General features: G+C 48.6%; 1 protein-coding gene across 2 annotated transcripts in view; it reads right to left on the reverse strand.

Annotated features, from left to right (window-relative positions):
- Nucleotides 1–8,708, reverse strand: part of IRS2 (insulin receptor substrate 2) — a 28,712-nt gene extending 20,004 nt beyond the window's left edge. Inside the window, exons 1-2 of one of the 2 annotated variants that reach the window (XM_064708957.1) lie at nucleotides 4,797–8,708; nucleotides 884–3,547 (exon numbers count right to left, since the gene is read on the reverse strand). In XM_064708957.1, coding sequence (XP_064565027.1) covers nucleotides 3,522–3,547; nucleotides 4,797–8,292 — 3,522 coding nt within the window. In that variant the 5' untranslated portion in view covers nucleotides 8,293–8,708 and the 3' untranslated portion in view covers nucleotides 884–3,521. Of the gene's footprint in view, nucleotides 1–883; nucleotides 3,548–4,796 lie in introns of those variants that run through there. The other variant, XM_064708963.1, reaches the window with a different exon arrangement.
- Nucleotides 8,709–18,318: the final 9,610 nt, after the last annotated feature.

Here is an 18,318-nt window from a genome sequence, read left to right on the forward strand (position 1 = left end):
GTTTATTACTTTAAAAAGAAACATATTAATAGTGTTTTTAGAGAAAAACTTATAGACAGAAAATAACTGAATGTAATTATGCTGCCATTTAACTGCTGAATAGGGAGAGAAGTTAGACTCCATACAGTAACTGGCTAAATTTTTCAGTGGATGCTTGCTCTGTTTCAGCTTATAAACCACTTCAGCATTCCAGTGTAATTAACACTACTTAAAAATAAGAGTAAACCAAGTGTAAAGAAACCCACATTAGACTCTCTTTAAAAACAAAAAAAAACCCAACACAAACAAACCAACCCCACCATATAAAACAAGCCCTAATACTCTTTCTGGTCAAACACTCCTTTATTCTTCTTACTTACAAACGAACATTAGTCTCTGTAGCTATCTTGAAAGAAATCAAGTAATCAGAAGCAATCATCAACCTAAGCATTTCCTCTGCCTTGAGCCATGACTGTACTGGTTCATTTTAGAACAAACCCACCATTCAATCTGGTCTATAACAATTTATTTTAAATGACTGAAAGTAACCATGACATTCTTCCTATGAGCAGTATAGCTAAACATAATTTTAAGTATAAAGCAAAAAAAAGTCTAATAGATGTCTTGATATTCTATTTGTTTGTAACAAGCTGACACCCATATAATCAACATAATTTAAAGTATTTAAAGCTTCATTTAATCCTAGATAATTTCAGTCTACATTTTGTGTTTCATGAGTGGCACTGCTAGGTTCAGATCCAACCATTTTGGTTTGGTCACCTGCAAAGTGTCATCTGAAAGACAGTAAGTGAATTTTGAGACATTTAAAAGAAAACCTCCAATTTTTAATTTTAAGTGTGAGTTAAAGATTCAAGCTATGTAAGTTATTAAAAGTAGCTCAGTCCTTTCTGCTGTTGGTTTGATGTTCTTACAGAACTTAGCAGTAAGAGAAACTACTGCAATGGATTTATTCAAAAAAGACTTCAAAAGATGTATAAATTTCTAACAAAGCATATACTACTTTTAATACTTTCAAGAAGTTATTTTAAAATGAGCATTAATTTTGTTAAAGAGACAAGCATTCTCGTGTTGCTCTGAGAACCAAAACTTTTTGGCAGTTGGCATATGAAGAGGAGGTCAAAAAAACAACTTAATAATACAATTCATTGTGTAAAGTAATCCCAAAGAAAAAGGAAACAAAGTTTATGTCTTCCACAATCTAAAACACCATCAGAAAGACAAAGAAAGAGATTTCTTAAGATAGGCTTTTTATTTAGGTACAACCATAAAACCCTCACAAAACTGACAGAGGAGGGAAAGAACCCTCAAGGTTTTTTGCATTATTACATACAGTATCTGTTCAATTTTAGAAAACTAGGCCAACTACTAGAAACATCTACAAGTTGAAACTACAGAGCACTCTGTGAATGGAAAAGAAAACAAAATTAAAGATAACCCACTCTGGTGATTTAGACTAAAGAAAAATCCCTATTATACACCCACTAAATTTAACAGTAATCTTAATTAAGAATTCCAGGATTACACACAAAGGGTAAAATCTTAACCTCACTGAAACAGAAACAAAACTCCTATCTGACTTCGACTTTGACTTCAGAACTAAGATCCACCATAAAAAGTCACATCATTGTTGATTAATCTGTCATAAATATACTGGAATAAATAATTCACACTTTATGAGAAAAATTAGTGTAAACATCTCCATAAATAATGAAATCCATTCACAGTCTATGTTTCTAAGCAAAAAAAGTCATAGTTTAGGAACAAAAGCTAGTTATTAGCAAGTAACAAGTTTTAACCCAGCAATAACAGTATTATTTTATTTACATATCAGATGAAGGCAATTGTTTCTCCAACTCCTAAATATTTGCACATCTTTAGAACACAGTAGAACTAAATGAAGTGATAATCTCAAGCAACATTTTAACTGTTCTGTTTGGACAGCAGCTGAGGATGAACTCCTTGCTCTTGCCATGACAGAATAATAAGGACAGAGACTTCCAAAAGCAAAGCACTCCCTGCAGTAGAGGCAAGTTACTGATAGCAGAGAAATACACTACACATGGAAGCCAGCCACCTTTAAATTATACAAATCATTTTCCTGAAAAGCATTTTTCCACATGAAAATATAACTACGTATAACTGTAGTTAAGCACAAAGTTTGAAAAAAGTGCAAACTAAACAAACAATGCTGATTATATAAGCTCTCTTGTGCAAATCAACATTTTTTACAGAATTATATTTTCTCAACTCTACCCAAAATACTTTTGTTGAAGTAATCTTTTCTATGCACAAAATACAGTTTTCTTTAAACAGAATATGTTTCTCAGTAAAACAAAATTCTCAGTAGTCTCCCAAATCACAATGTTTGAAACTCAAATACATTAGCAAAATTCTGGGTGACCTTTTTAAGCACTGGCAGAAGACCTAGCATAAACAAACTTCAGTGTGAAATCCCAATGAAAACAAAAAGGGAAACTAGGAATTTGCAGAAGTTTATTATTTGATTAAACTTACACCAATGAAGTCCTTTATGATTTATTTCTCCTTCCCCATGCTGTGACCTTCCCAGATCGACTTCCACAAGTGCAATTAGCCTGATGCCCCGTTTTTGGTACCCACCCCACTGTCGGCTGAGGATGCTGGTGGTGTGAGGTTCTTCCTTACTACCTGCACCTGACTCTGGTTCCATCCATCCATCCCTGCATCCCGTACCTCTGAGTGCACCCTACAGGCTGGCACCCTTCTCAGGGAAGCGAGGTGCTGGAGAAGACAGCCCACCTCCTACAGATAGGGTCAATCCCAACGAGCCTCCCCGCACCACTCCTCCATGTGATCTGCGTTTAGAAGCTTACGGGAAAGAGGAAAAACAAACACACATGCAGATTAAATATTAAAATAAAGACAAGCCTATAACCGTCCTTGGACAAACACACGCAGCAGCAGCACTGAGCCCTCTCCGCCGTAAAACCACATGAACACGGCTGCGTTCTCTGCATTATCCTTTTGTTTACAGGCTGGGAAGGACAGCGCTCGTTTCCCTCTCCTTATCTGACCGCCGCCGCTCCCATTCCCGCACTCCCGTGCCGGGTTTTCCCGGTCACCGGGGCCGCCCCCTCCCCCTCAGGGTCAGCGGCTCGGGAACGCTGTGGAAACAGCTCTTTCCCAACACCGGGCTTCATCGGCAATCGGGGCTGTAGGTGGCTTGAGACAAGCTCCTCGTTTCTGCGAAAAATCCGTTTGCAAAGCAAAGGGCCGTGACGGTCGGGGGCGCCCGGGGCCGCCATCCCCAGGCCGGGCAAGGAGAGAGAGCGGGGGCTGCAGCCTCCGCACCGGGCTCGGGCGAGCCGCAAGGATCCTGAGAGCGACCCCGGCAAAACTAAACGCAACAGACAAAAAAGGCTCGGCCCTCAACCCTTCCAGTCATTCAAAATAAGCCTTCATCTTTTTAAACTCTGACATTGCATTCAACAATCGTCTCGTCTTAATTAGGTTCAAGCTTGCTCTGCAAACGGTGGGATCTCTCATCTTTTCCATCTTCCTGTACTTCCTATCAAAAGAGAAAATATTTTCTTCTTCAAAATCTACTAGCTACTAAGGAAATACAAGGAAAAAAGCTCTGCAAGCGGCTCTTACAAGCTTTTGCTGCTCACTCGTTATGGATGCCTCTATCAGCACTGTGAACAGAGAAGCAATACCTGCTCTCCTCCAAGCAGTTACTGCGTGGCCTGTCATTTCCCCCAGCTCTACCCATAAACAATATTACAGCTATCTATGCATGAGGGTTTGAGCACCATGTCTTGCATAAATCCAAGAGCCAAGAGAATCCTTACAAGTATCTCATTATTAACTTCTCTTCCTCGACAGACTGGCTGCTCTGTGCCCTCCTCAACCAGCCCCCAGTTCCTACAAACTCAATGAGAGAGGGTGGAGTTCTATTTCAGGGAAGAAGGAAGGGTATTTGTTTCTTTCTTTTTTTTTCTCAGCATAACCAGCACCTAATTAAAGGAATAGCTACATACTGAAAATGAAAATTCCCTCTCACCCTAAGTTTCATATTTCTTCAGTTTGACACCCAACATTTGCAATCCATGAGCTCTCAACTGGAACATTGTTACACACACAACAAAGGCTGGGCCCTTAAATGAAATATGCAATACAGCATACAACAGCTCAAGCATATAGTGACTTCTGGAAAGAATTACCATTTTTAAAATTCACATTCCATCCTCACTATGATTTACTGTCAAACTTTTGCAAGAGATAAGGTATTTCTAAACCATGATATTAAATTTATCCTTCTCAATTTGATATTCCAGACCTTCTCAGCTAGAGAGCCAAGGACTGTTTCTGTAATCTGATGTCCTCTATCAAACAATGCTGGTTTTAACTCAATCATTTTACATTTTTAAATAGTATTTAGAAGTTGCATTAACATAAACTATTTAGGTCACATTGTCCAAACACTTTCCAAAATCTTAAGAAAACTCTGAATGCAGCCCAAACATAGAAACTGTGTAAACAGCAGCTTCTCATGGGGTACCCAGAAGTATAAACACATAATAACGGCACAGTAGTACTGAAACATGAATAAATATTCCAAAATTAAACCTTTTTCCTCACAGAAAGAGCCACAAAGTTCCTCCAAGACTGCTTATTGCAGGACATGTAAAAAGGGATAAAAGTGATTTCTAAGGATGTGAAGAGGGATAGTGCTCTACACAACCACACTCAACCTTGTGATGGTAAACATAAAGCACAACCACGCACAGCAGGCACTGTCAAATGTAGCTACTCACCTTTCACAGCACTGGCTTCTTTCAGGTTGTGAGACAGAAAGTCTATGCTGGCATAGGTGCTCATCTCTACTCCATTGATGCCCCCATTCAGGAGGTGCCTAGCTTTCAACCTGGATTTGTCACAGTTTGCCAAGGACCCATCGACCACATCAATGGCGATGTAGTTGAGGCCATTCTGGAAGCCAGCCGAGGTCTCCCGGCACATTGGACTGCTACCCTGCTCCTCCTCCAGGCCTTCGCTTTTCCTGAGGGACACGTTCTCCACCGAGGCCGAGTTGTGTCGTTTGGGGTTGTGTGCGAAGGAGGGGGACACTGGGGTCACAGTGGTGGTGGAGGAGAAAGTTTCTGAGCTGTGCCTCCTCCGCCCCTGGGGGTCTGCCCGGATTACTTTGGCCCCCCGATTCGGGTCTGGGGGAGGGCTGGAGAGAATGAAAGCCTCCACCCCAGAGAGAGTGAGCCTCTTCACACCAGACGTGGGGCTGGTGACCCGGGCACTTTCTGGTTTCTGAACAATGGGTTGAGGTGGGGTAGTGGCCATGCCAAAGGTCATCTCGGTGTAGTCACCACCATCCGATGGGCTGGACGAACAAGCCATCCCCACAGCCGCTTTCAGGTAGCGCCCACTGGGCTGGCTGGTGCTGGAGGAAGAACCCGGAGAGAGAGCTTCCAAGGAGCCCACAGAGACCGTGCCCGACTGGGAGGGTGACTGTGACCCGAAGTCAATGTTCATGTAGTCAGAGAGAGGGGAGCGCCTCTGCCCCGTGCCTGAGCCCAGGGAGGAGGCTGGGCTGTCAGCAGGCAGCGAAGGGGGAGAATAGACGGCAGCATCCCCGAAGTCAATGTTGATGTATTCACCGGGGCTCTTGGGCTCCGGCGGCAGAGGGTGCTCGTTCATGCTGGGCAGCACGGTCCGCAAGGTCTCCAAGGAGAGGCGGCTGGGCCGGGCCGCCCGCTGGCACCGCTGGCTAAGGAAGTTCTCGGTCCGGCTGTGCCGCAGGGGCGAAGGCACCGTGTGGCTGGAGGGGGCGAAGGTGCCTGCTCCACACACTGCCTCCTCCGGGATCATCCTCCCCGGGGAGTTCATGAACACGTACTGGTCGCAGTCCTTTGCCAAGCCCTGGCTCTTGTAGGAGCGGGGTAAGGAGCTGTATGAATAGCAGCTGGGCTTTGGGGGCTCACTGGACCCATGCCCTGAAGGGGCAAAAAAGAAGTCCGGGGGGGTGAGGGAGGGAGCTTGGGGCCCATTCTGGGGGTCCCGAGGGGACATATTGATATAGTCGCCGTTACTCAGCCTTCCGTCTGAGCTCTCCATGGACAACTTGGAGCCGCACCACATCCGCATGTACCCGCTATCGTCAGGGGAGCTCTCCCCAGGCGAGCTGGTCTTGTAGCTGCTCCCGTTCCCCGGGGACCCGCTACCCACCCCTGCCCGGGGCTGCAGGATCTGCTTGGGGGCAGACACGCTGGTGGGGCTCATGGGCATGTAATCATCGCTGCCCCGGCTTCCCTGCCCTAAAGCGGCGGCCACACCGGGGGTCATGGGCATGTAGCCGTCATCATCTCCCCCTCCTCCCCCCACTGCCGGCGGGCCCAGATTGGTGCTGCTGCTGCCGGAGCTGCGGTGAGAACCGATCTCGATGTCCCCGTAGTCCTCCGGGTAGGGGGTGTAGGTCACTTTGGGGGAAGCCCCGGCTTGGCAGGAGGAGAAGAGGCGGCCGGCGCTGCCGGCGAAGGTGGCGCGCATCAGCGTGTACTCGTCGAGGGAGGCGGAGGAAACCTGCGGCGCGGCGGGTCGCTGCCGGCACGGCGTGGTCAGGGAGTAGGTCCGCTTCCGATGGCACCTGTCGCTGGCAGCGTCGGGGCAGGGCCGGTAGCAGAGACGGCCACTCGGGGGCCGCTCCATCGCCATGTAGCCGTAGAGGTCGGTGCCGCCCCCCGAGTCCCGCACTGGAGGGGTCTCGGCCACCGACTCAGGGGTGTTGCTGCGGTTGCTGGCAGTGGAGGAGGAGGAGAAGGGCCGGAGGTCGCCGCCTGGGCTGGAGCCGTACTCGTCGAAGGACATGAAGCCGGCGTCGCTGGGGGAGCCGGACACGGAGGCGCTGCCGCTGGACGGGCGCTGAGTGTGATGCGGGTGGGCAGGCTCGGAGCCGAGGCCGCTACTGGAGGAGAGGCTGATGGGGCTGGTGGCGGAGGGGGGTGAGTGGGAGGCGGGCATGGACATGGAACGGCTGCTCTGCAGCCCGCCGCCGCCACCGCCGGCCAACACCGGGAGCAGCTTCCCCGCCTGCCGCCCTCCGCCGCCGCTGAGCGTGTGCGAGCGGCTCAAGGGGGTCCTCACAGGGCCCGGGCTCATGGGGCTGCCGGCCGTGGAGCCCACCCGGCAGCCGTCACCCTCGCTGGCCGTTCTCACCCGGCACGGCGTGCACTTGGTGCTGGCGCCGGCGGCGAGGCTGTCGGTGCGGGAACGGCGGAGGAGGCCGGTCTGGCTGGGAGGCAGGTTGACCAGGTGGTGGTGCCGGCGACCGGGCACGGTGATGGGATGGGTGGCGGAGACGCCGCTGCCGCCGGGCCCGCCGGCCCCCCCGGAGGAAGATGAGGAGGAGGACTGGCTCTTGCTGCGGGGCCGGAACTCGGACAGCTCCTTCAGCGCCTTCATGGCCTCCAGGATGGTCTCGTGGATGTTCTGGGCCACCACCGAGTCGTCCGCTTGCATCCATAGCTCGCCGGGGCCGGTGGCGGCCGAGCGCCCCACCTCGATGAAGAAGAAGCTGTCGGAGTGGCCGCAGCGGCGGATGTTCATCAGCTGCAGCGTGACCGAGGGCAGCTCGCAATTGAGGCGCACGAACCCAATGGTGCGGGCCGAGAGGCAGAGCCGGTGGACGCCGGTGAGGTTTTTACTCTGACCCAAGCCCTTGGGCTTCAGCGTCACCTGCCAGACCTCTCGGTAGGCAGCGGTGGCCGGCGCGATCAGCCCGTAGTTAAGGTCTTCGCCGGCCGCGGCCAGGGAGGCGGCGGCCGCGCCGCAGGAGGCGGAGAAGGGGGAAGCGAGGTGGCGGTAGGGGGACCCCTGGCAGGCCGCCTTGCCCTCGTTGAGCAGGTCGGTGAGAGCCCTGTACCAGCCCTCCTGCTCCTGCTCGTTCTCGGCCGCGACAGCGAAGTACTCGTCCTTGGTGTAGAGGGCGATGAGGTACTTGTGCTTGGCGTCCGCCCGCTTGTTGATGTTGAGGCAGGAGTCCAGGGCGATCACCCGCTTGGGCGCCCCAGACTTGTTCCTCCATTTCTTCTCGCTCTCGTAGTACTCCAGCCGGGCGCCCCCCGCCTCCTCCCCGCCGCCGCCGGGGCCGCGCAGCACGAAGAAGCGCTTGTGGCCGTGCTTCTGCTTGCGCAGGTACCCGCACTTCCTGACGCCCTGGTTGTTGTTGTTGTTGTTGTTCAGGTTGGGGCCGGGCGGGGAGCTCAGGGGGGGCAGCAGCCCCAGCACAGCAGGGCTCGCCATCCCCAGCCCCGCGGCGGGAGCGCCGCCCGGCTCCTCTCGCTGCTGTCGCCGACGCTGAGCGGATCCGGAGCCCGAGCGCCGCGGCGAAAAAAAAAAAATGCAAGAAAGAAAAAAGGAAGGACGGAGGGAAGCAGGTAAAATAAAGTTATTCCTTCGTAGAAGAGCGCAGTGGTCGGAGCCGCAGCGGGATCCTCCGCTGTCACCTCTAGGCAGCGGGTGCTGCTGGCGGCCGCCCGGCGTCCTCCCCGGCTCGAGTACCGGCGACGCCGCTAAGGCTCCCCGACCGCTGGTGCTGCCGCTGGTGCTGCCGGCGCCGGCGGGAGTTTCGCCGTAAGTAACACATCGCGCACCGAGTGCCCCAACTAAAGAGCAAAACAACACGTGACCGCCGCCTCACCGAGGCGCTCACACACCGAGACGGGGCGGGGCGCCGCCACCGCCGGCACCGCCCCGCATTGGCCGCCGGGCAGCGCGAAGGACGGCCGCGGCCTTCAATGGGACGGCGGGGCGGGCTCTCGGAGCGAGGCGGCGCGACACCGTTGGACGGCGGGAGCCTCGCCCCCCCGCCCCCTTCCCGCCCCTCCGCGTTCCCGCCCCCAGCCTCCGGCCCCCCTCGGGCGCAGCGCACCCCGTCGCTGTCGCCGCTGCCCTCAGCGCATACAGCGCGGAACGTGCCGGGGGCGCGGGCACGGCGGGGAGGTTCGGCACATCCGGCGAGCCCCGGTGCAGGCCCTCGCCATCCCTCGGGACATGGCGGGGCGCCGGCGGAGCTCGCCGAGGCCAAATCAGGTGCTGCGGACCCGCCGGGCGGAGCTTCCGGCCGTGCGTGAGCGCTTGGCGCCCCCCGCACGCCCCCGCACACACGCGCGAGTGCGTCAGCCCTGCCCGCACACGCGCGGCGGCTCCGCGCGCTCCTCCGCGCGCTGTGTCACAGCGCCCACGCGCGCGCGGCCGCCCCCGCGCCCCGCCCGCAGCGCCCGCTCCCCGCGGGGCGGGAAATGCCACCCAGGGAGGGCCGGGGGCAGGGACAGCCGCTCTTCGGCGGTGTTCATTAAACAGCACTCATTTATCGGGCGCTTCGCTTTAATGGAGAATAAGGGCAGCGTCCGCGTTTCCTCTGGAAACGATCCCGGCCCCGCTGGGGGATCGCGGCGCGGTGATGACGGAGCAAGCGGTGGCGGGGGCAAAGCGGCCCCAGGGCCCCCCGCCTGCTGCTCCCCCCCCGCCGCCGCTCCCGCTCCCTCACGGGGCTCGCAGGGGCTCCGCGGGCGGGGAAGGACGGGGGGGTGCGAGGTGCCGCGCTTGTTTACCGGGACCCGCGCGCTCGTCACCGGCCGGGCCGCGCCCGGGATCAATGAGCGCCTTTCTCTCCCCTCCACCGGGGGGAGGTGAACGGCGGGGGGGCGGAGGGGCCCCGGCCGGGGCGGGCGGCAGGAGGGGCGGGGGTCTGTCCAGCCCGCATGTTCCTGTGCGAGGCGGAGCGGGGGAAGGAAGGGGGAGCGCAGGGGCCCAGGCGGGGGCTGCGGGGCGGGGATGCCGGGCCGGCTCTCGCCCCCCGATGAGGGCGGTCGCGGCACGTCACCGAGCGCGCAGAGAGGTGCGGGAAGGACAGCGATAGTAAAAGTCGAGGGATGAAGGGAAGAAGCTGTACTGACACCGTCCAGCCGGTTCCTAACCGCAGCCGCATCTCCACCGCCCCGGGAGCGGCTGGGGAAGCCTCCCTTTGCACATGCCCGGGAAGAAAAGTGAGGCTGGGGTCACGCAAACACCCATGCGTGTTTTCCCGTCTTTCCCTGGAGTGCCTTCGGACACGCTTTCATTTGTCGACTTGCGCCGAAGCTGAAACCGCCAAGTTTGCGAGTAAAGACGAGAGGAAAAAAAACCCACAAAAACAACACGACAAACAAACAAGCAAGGGAAAAAAAAGACGAAAGTGATGCGGCGGTTCCAGCTGCCGCCGTGCGGGGCCGTGGCCGAGCTCTCCCGTGTTCCCGAGGGGAAGGCGGCGGGGCCGCCCGCAGCCCGCACAGACCGCGCTTGCAACTCAGCTTCGTCTTGCGCGAAATTCTCCGCGGTTTGGGTCATAATAACTCATTTAGAAATTAACAGCTGTAACGGGGTGAGAGGAGTGTGATTGGGAAAGACTTCACTGTAAACACCAGTATGCTGCAGTAAACCATCTTATGAAGGAAGAATTCTCCCATCATTTTATGGGAAAATAATAACATTAACATTAATTAGTGCTTACCGGGGTTTATTAAATTTAGGGGGAGTCAACGGAGTTAGAGAGTAATTTGAGATCAGAGGCACCAACCTCTCTGCAGAAGCAAGAAAAGAGCGTAACCTTAGGCAAGGTACCTGTGACCTCTCTGTACCTGTGTGATTCTTCACAAAAAATGATGCTGACAATCTCTACTGTCGTGGGAATGTGCTGGATTTCTGTATCAGGAAAAATGCATAGAATTGGTAATTGTAAACTTAGATTATATGTAATGATTTTGTAAGAAATCTCAGTGAGGACAACTTCTTATGAAAACTCAGGAATAGTTGATTTTCTAGCTATGACTGCAGTGGGCCAAACTATCTCCTATATCCACACTACCAAAGACATAAGGGAGTTAGTTATCTAACTAAAAGTTTCTTGCCACTGGGTGATCTAGGCCTATAAACTCCAACTTTTTTCTGCAAACCCCTTGGGAATTTGAAAATATTTTCCCCGGCTATTTATGAAATATATTGGTGACCTTAAGCAAGCATTCTTAGGTCTGAAATGTCAAAAAGATAAATATTACTTCATCTACTCAACACTGTCATATATGTTATTCTTGACCATTAACAGATTAAATATACTGGCTATAGCAGCACAGCTTTGTTTGCAAACAATTTCTGTGACAAAGATATTAGGATATACTAGAATCAAAGTTTGAAGTTTATAGTTTTTACTTCTATATTGGCATAGATATATATTCAGAAGCTCATTTTTTAGCAGAGTTTGATTCATAAACAAGCATTATTTTTCCATAGTTATGTTTGGGGCTTTTTTGGGGCATAACTGGGGTACTGAACACAAGAAGTGGGACCCAGGCATGTGTAAAATTCAGGTTAAAAAGTAAATTATTTCATGACCAACATTCTGGAATGAATGTTCTTAGTTTTCATAGATGATCTGTCTTATTCAAAGTTTTATCTGAACTCCTCTGAATTGTTTTTCAACACTATATCACTTCTGAAAAATTTCCACAGTCATTTCAAAGTAATTACAGGACATTTAATTACAATAAATGCACTAATACCACTTGTCCATCCCACTTTTCAGCTAAAATTCACTGGTCCTGCAGGCTGGCATGTTTTATGATTTAGCTATTCCTGTGCATTGTGTAGCAATGTTTGCTTTAATTTCTGAAATAAGTGGGGTTTCAGAGATACAGAGAGCCATGAATTGGGATGGTTAAGCACAACACATGCACCCTTTTTCTACCCAACAACTTCAGGAACAACATAGGGGTGACAGAATCTTCAGTAATGCAACAGATTTGCCAGAGGATGTTTGCTTAAATCATCTCTGTAAAACAATTTCATTATCCTGAAAGAAAAAATTGTCCCGTTTTACCCTCCTATTCCTTTTCTTCTGTCATGCACCCTACCCCAACTCTATTTCACCACATCACCTTCCAGTTTGAGATTTGACTGGGAATGCTTTGCTAGTGTTTAAGTACACCGACCAAATAATTCTAATATTAGCATCTTTCCTGCCTGCTAAACTATGCTTTTGCCAGCATACCAGTCTTCCTCCAAGAAAAATAAACTGTGTTGGGTAATGGTCAGATTTATCAAAATATACTATCTGTGTGAGGGGCATTTGCCATCAGTTATGTCAGTCATAAAATTTTACCTCTGTCCACCCTAAAATGACAGAGGCATGCCTAGAAAATTATAGACCTTGCTTTTGGCAACGAAGTTTAGATGTAGCAAATACAGTTTTGTTGGCACAGAGCCCTACTGATTGCACATTTCCATGCTTCAAGTACTTGGGGTTCCTTAGCTGTATAAAAAAATTGTGATAATGTCATTTATGTATAAGTGTATTTTAACTTCATGTTTTCATTACTGAGCTATATGGATGGATGCTAAACACTGGCCAACAGCACGGTTTTTCAAGCAATTAACTTCTCAAGCCATCGATGAATTTTGCTTGGGAAGGCTGTTTGTCTGAATAATAGTTAAATGATTGAATTTATTACTTCTAGGGGCATGCAACTGGTTTTAGTTACATCTGGAAGTTTGATTCTACAAGCCCAGCACATACAGGGTCCAGTTGGGGTTTTTTGTTTGTTTCCTTTCCCTCTGTCCTCCATCTCCATTAGCAGGACTGAAGCACGAGGCCCTATGAATATGTAGCTATATTTACATACTACCCAAATTCACAGTTACTCAGAAGACGCTTTCTGAAAAACTGGATGCATGAGTAGGTTGAATTTCAAAATTTGTGACATCCTTTAAAAATAAGTTTTTCCTTTGTTCTTATTCTAAATATAATTTTGAAACATCTTTCAATATCAGGATAAAGAGTAACAGTTGAAAGGGATCTGTTTGATGTTTGGCTTGGCTGTTGCCTTTTACCTGTTGCCAGGTTCACAGAGCTGATGGTAGTGAAGCCATGGGAAAAAGGTGCAGAGAAAGATTACGTGCGTCAGCAACATTTTCTTATACTATCAAGAGTACAGTTATCTGTTCCAACAAAACAGAGTGATTTATATTTTGATGTCCTTGAACTTCTACATAAACAGGTGAAGTCATTTTATTCCCTGGTACATTTATTTGCATATTCCTGATACAGTGTCATTCTGGTTATACATTTCATAACCTGAGTGTAAGAGGACATGAACTCCGGTGAACTTGTTTCTCTCTAAACTTTCTCAACTCCTTTGAGTGCTAATGTACCATGACTGTGCTACTATCCAGTTGAGAAGTCTGTGTTATTTGGGAGGAAGGACAGGTCATCTTTCCAGATAGTTTTACAAAAGACTCTGTTGATACCACTAGTTTACTAACTCCTAACAGCAGGGTTTATTCCTTTATAGCAAGAACTAATGCTAAATGATACAGTTGCCCTTATCGTTAAATAGGGGCTGTCAATTTTTTTTCCCCCTGCTCCTGTGTAAACAACTATGGGTGGTTTTATACAAGAGGGAAAGATACTCAGAAATCACAGACTCTAAAAATACTTCTTTCTTAAGTAAAGGTTACTTGCTTCAGTGAATATAGCACCCACAGTTTTCCAGAGAATTCCAGGTTAAATAAATAGGGATTACAGTTATGCAACTTTGTGCATATTCAGTAATTCTTGAAGCAATAATATTTTTATTAATTATTTGAAATATGCACAGAAATAATGTTGATGTCACTACCTTGTACGTTCTTATGGGGGGGGGGGGGATTAAGCCGAGGAAAATCTGGAGCATGCCTTATTTACAGATTTTTTAAATTTTTTTTTTTACTACGACTTGGAAATTTTTCTCCATTTGGATCATTTCTTCCTCAAATTTGTATCTCAAGGGGCAGATTCAGAACCCCGGAGTCCCCAGGCAGGCGGATACACTGGTGGTGTTTGGGGAAAGCCCTGCGCAAGTTCCCGGGCTCCGAACAAGGAGTCAGTCCATCTTCCTGCGGCAGGTGAACCCGCAAAGGGCCCATTCGGTCCCGGTCTCGCTGCAGCAGCGTGTCCCCGGGCCCGGCGGGGCTCCCCGGTCCCTCCCGCCGTGGGGCTCCGCCGGTTCGGTAGCGCCGCCCGGTGCGGGGGCTGCGCGCGTCCGGCGCCTCCCGCGGAAATCGCCACTTTTGGTAAAACTGCCGGGGCGAGCCTGGGGAAGGGCTGGGGGCGTGCGGGGCGTGGGGATCAGCTCCGGCCCCGCTCCCGCCCCTCCGCTGCCGGTGCGAAAATTACGCACTGGGGGCTGATATGCGTCAGCGCTTCGCAATCACCAGGATTTTCTTCCTGGAACATCTATATTTGTTGCTTGCGGGTTTTATTTTGGTTCGGGTTCGGTCTGCGTTTTTTGTGGGGTTCTTTTTTTCTTTTTTTCCTTTATGTGTGTGCGCGGTGGGCCGCGATGGCGGAGCCGCAAGTCCGCGGGGCAGCCTCGGTACGCGCCCCCGCCGCGCTGCGTAAGGGCACCGCGATAGGGCCGACCCCGGTGAGGGCACCACGATGGGGCCGCCCCCGGTGGGGGAATCGCCCTGGGGCCGACCCCGGTGAGGGCACCACGATGGGGCCGCCCCCGGTGGGGGAATCGCCCTGGGGCCGACCCCGGTGAGGGCACCGCTCTGGGGCCGCCCCCGGTGGGGGCACCGCGCTGGGGCCGCCCCCGGTGAGGGCACCGAGCTGGGGCCGCCCCCCCTGGCGGCTCCGTGGGGGCACCGCGGGCGCGCTGACGGAGCAGCAACGTGCGGGCTCCCAAACACCTTCTGTTGTTGATGGTTTGTTGGTTTCTGTTCGTTCGGTTCTTTGTTAGTGGTTTTTTTTTTTGTTGTTGTTTTTGTTTTTGTTTTTTTTTTCACCTCCCTCCGGGGGAAATGCTGTCTTTCATTCCTACTGGATTGATCACTGATTTAAAAAAATATTGTTATTTAAAGAAAAGTGCCTGATTGACTATAACCAGTTCTGTCCTAGGGGAAAAAACAAAGTGTTCGAGAAGCAACAGAGACAAATATTTTTAAGCAATAATTGAAGTCAATACTCCTCTTGCCTCTGAGAACATACAGCACTTTTTGCCTTTTTTTTTTTTTTAAGAGGTTTTGTAGTGTACTTTTCTGACCTGTATGGATAGTCAAGATCTATGGTCCTTTAGGGTATTTTTCTCTCCAAGATGAGAATGGATGATATAATTCAATATTTCTTTGATGCAATGTTTGCAGAAAATTTGCAAAGCCTCATTTGCCCGAACACCATAGGACTTGAACAGAAGAGGGCTTGTTTGTTTGTCTGTTTTCTGCTTTTTCAATTCTGTTTCTTACTAGTAGTATTCTGTTTGAAAATCTATTTGTTTACTTTTTTTTCCCAAGGCAGGTTACTCTAGCCATTTTTTCTGTTCTTTTCTGAATGTTCTTGAAGACTGTTCCCCCAGCAAAATCATTCCAGTCATTCAGCTTTCCTCTCTGCCTTACAATTCATTTGGCTATTTGCATCTGGCCTTTGCATCTGCTTTAGGTAGTAGCTTTTTTTCCTCTAGACTTTACAAAAAAACAAACTTCAGAAGGTAGCCTAACTTTCTCCATCATTTATCTTGACATCAGGACAATTTTCCTAGCAGCAGGGGTAATGCAGTTCTGGAGTAGACTGTCAAGGGATTTTTTATAGAGTCCCTATCACTAGAGCATTTTAAGCTGTGCAAATATTGCTCAGGAATGACACAAGTACAGTTGTCCTGACTCAGGATGATCTCATGTTTACTTCCAGTCCTATTTTGTTGGATTTCTCTGATGTACATATACCTATAAATAGCTCCAGGATTATTACTGTTGAAAGAGAAAAGAACAATCTTCACTTTCTCTCTCTCTCTCTTTCTCTCTTAATTTTTTCTTTTCTTTTTCTGTCTGCTAATTTAACTGTGCAAAGTAAAGAGTGTAAAACTGTGATTATGAATAATCTCTTAGTGTTTGGGATACACTTTTCGTGCAATTCTGTCTTGTGCAGGACATTTGCTGATCTCATTTGTGCATGCACAAGACCACCAGGAATATGGAGACATCTGGGGTAATAGAGACACTGCAGAGGAAAATCTTGCCTGCTTTTCTCAGTGTACCCCTTCAGTGGAAGTTTTCTGTGCATAAGGTGAGGAAGGCTTGCCCTCACAGTAGGCTGACTACTTTCAAGGAAAATTACCATCTATTTACATTATTTAGGCAATGTCTGGGAAACTCACTGGAGCCTCAGGCTTCCATTGTGTTAGACACTGTGTAGATGGGTAATTAATGGTGGGCCTCCTTCTGTTTTTTTTAATGTATATATTGTACATATGCAGTGACTTGAGGAGTATTGCCAGTGTGGGGAGGCAAATGCAATTCTGCAGTCCCGTGAATGCTGTGGCTGACTGACAAGCAGCAGCTTCAGCTCACCCAGTTCCTAACAAATGGACACTGCAGGCACACTCAGCATGTAAAGAACTGAAAAGTGTCAGTCTTCCATATTTTGATGGGCTTATATGCATGGGGGAAGCACAAAAGCAACACATGGCCTGAGGGAAGAGGTGGAGGATCTTTTTGAAATATATTTTTGGAAGCACATTTTTTCAGGTATGCAGATTAAGTGCAACTATTAATTTCAGGAAGGTTAAGCATCACAACAAGATGAGTCCAAAACTCTTGGCACCAGAAATACATGCAGTTTCATATGCTAATGAAAAAGGTTGAATGAAACCTGCTCCCAGTTCTTGGGCACAAGGGCTCAAACACCCCACCCATGCTAGAGACTCTCTCATGGATTGTGGGGCATAAGAAGGAGGAGCAGCATGTCCAAGATACTTGTTGTATCAAGCACTACCGTGGTTGGAGGCAATCTACATGTCTAACAATAATAACTTGATTAAAAAGTTGCTGTCAAGTAAATTCCACAGAAAGGAAAAATAAAAAGTTCTTGCTTGTTCTGCTGAGTGCTCATGGATGCAAAATGAAATGGTCATTAAATGTTTTTTAAATATTCATGTGAACGTGACTTGTTCATTACTAAAGTGTAAGACCACAGATGAAATACAAGTGAAGAGTGTGTTTTCAGTTAAACTGCTGATTAAGCAAAGGAACAGCATATGTAACAGAAGAGAATGAGGTAATCATAGCACATGAACATGTTTTTAATTTCATTTGTTGCATTAAATCATACAATAAGGGAATGCTTCTGGGTGCCTCGCTTCATTCCTACACATTTCTTTTTTGAGAGACTCTTTACCAACTTGTAAAAACTTTCAGGGTTACAGAAGTAGATTTTTAAAAGATGAATAATTCCAAATGCAGACATTGCAAGAGCTGCTGTCACCTCCTGAATGCAGCTGGTGTGGTAGTGGATCAGTGAGCTGAGATTCAGTTCACTACCTGGCAGTGACCAAGCCAAAGCAAACCCTTTCTTCAGCTGGCGTTGTGTAAGGACCTGAAAGATGCCTTAGAAATGAAGCTTCCTGGGGGTATCTTTTTATTGTACCTTCCAGCAAGCTGAAAGGACCTTGCATTTCTGGTACAAAGTGTTCTGAGTTCGTTTGCTAACAAAAACCTCTGTCCCAACTAAATTGAACCTAGTGAGAGATCCCGGGGCTGCACTGCAGTTTGGCCTTTGGGTTACCCTTGCCAGCGTTTATTTACAGAAGTCTCCTCTGCAACTATTTCCTGAGAAGGTGTCTTTCTTTGTAATAAAATGACAGTTTTTGCTTTGTTCAGGAATGGATAAACACAACCAGTGTTCTAAAAATGTAACTATCACACTGGTATAAGTTAAACAGATACAATTTATAGCTTGTGGAAAGATCAGATAGTTTTGAAGTCAGTAGCTGGCTGTAAAGTTGTTAATCGAACATTTGCTGAAAAATGCCTATGGGGAACTGATCTTGTTATTCATGCAGGATAGTCAAGTTTAAAAACAACAGTTGTTGCCTATATTTAAAGAAATATTTACAAGGTAAAAACCACGGTCCCCAAAACATTCTCACTTTGAGACATCCTTACATTACCATTCCTTTAGGCAGGTAATGCTGAAGTAATCTTACTACACCATTTAATGACTTCTTGATTTAGTGTGTGGTTTTTTTGGTTTTTTTTTTTTTACTTTCAGATTGAAAAAAATAGCAAGTTTTCATATTTCTCACTTTTGAAGGCTCTCTGTAATGAATTAATTTTTTTTTTCAAGTGCAGGTTCAACTTTGTAACCACACTGCACATACAAATCAAATTGATACACTACTGTAAACATTGCCTCCACTTGGATTTTAATATTCAGAGGAACCTGAAAATCTTACAAACCAGTCACTGACTCACAGAATCACT

This window comes from Zonotrichia leucophrys, chromosome 1, assembly GCF_028769735.1.
Source record: "Zonotrichia leucophrys gambelii isolate GWCS_2022_RI chromosome 1, RI_Zleu_2.0, whole genome shotgun sequence".
Lineage (NCBI taxonomy): Eukaryota > Metazoa > Chordata > Aves > Passeriformes > Passerellidae > Zonotrichia > Zonotrichia leucophrys.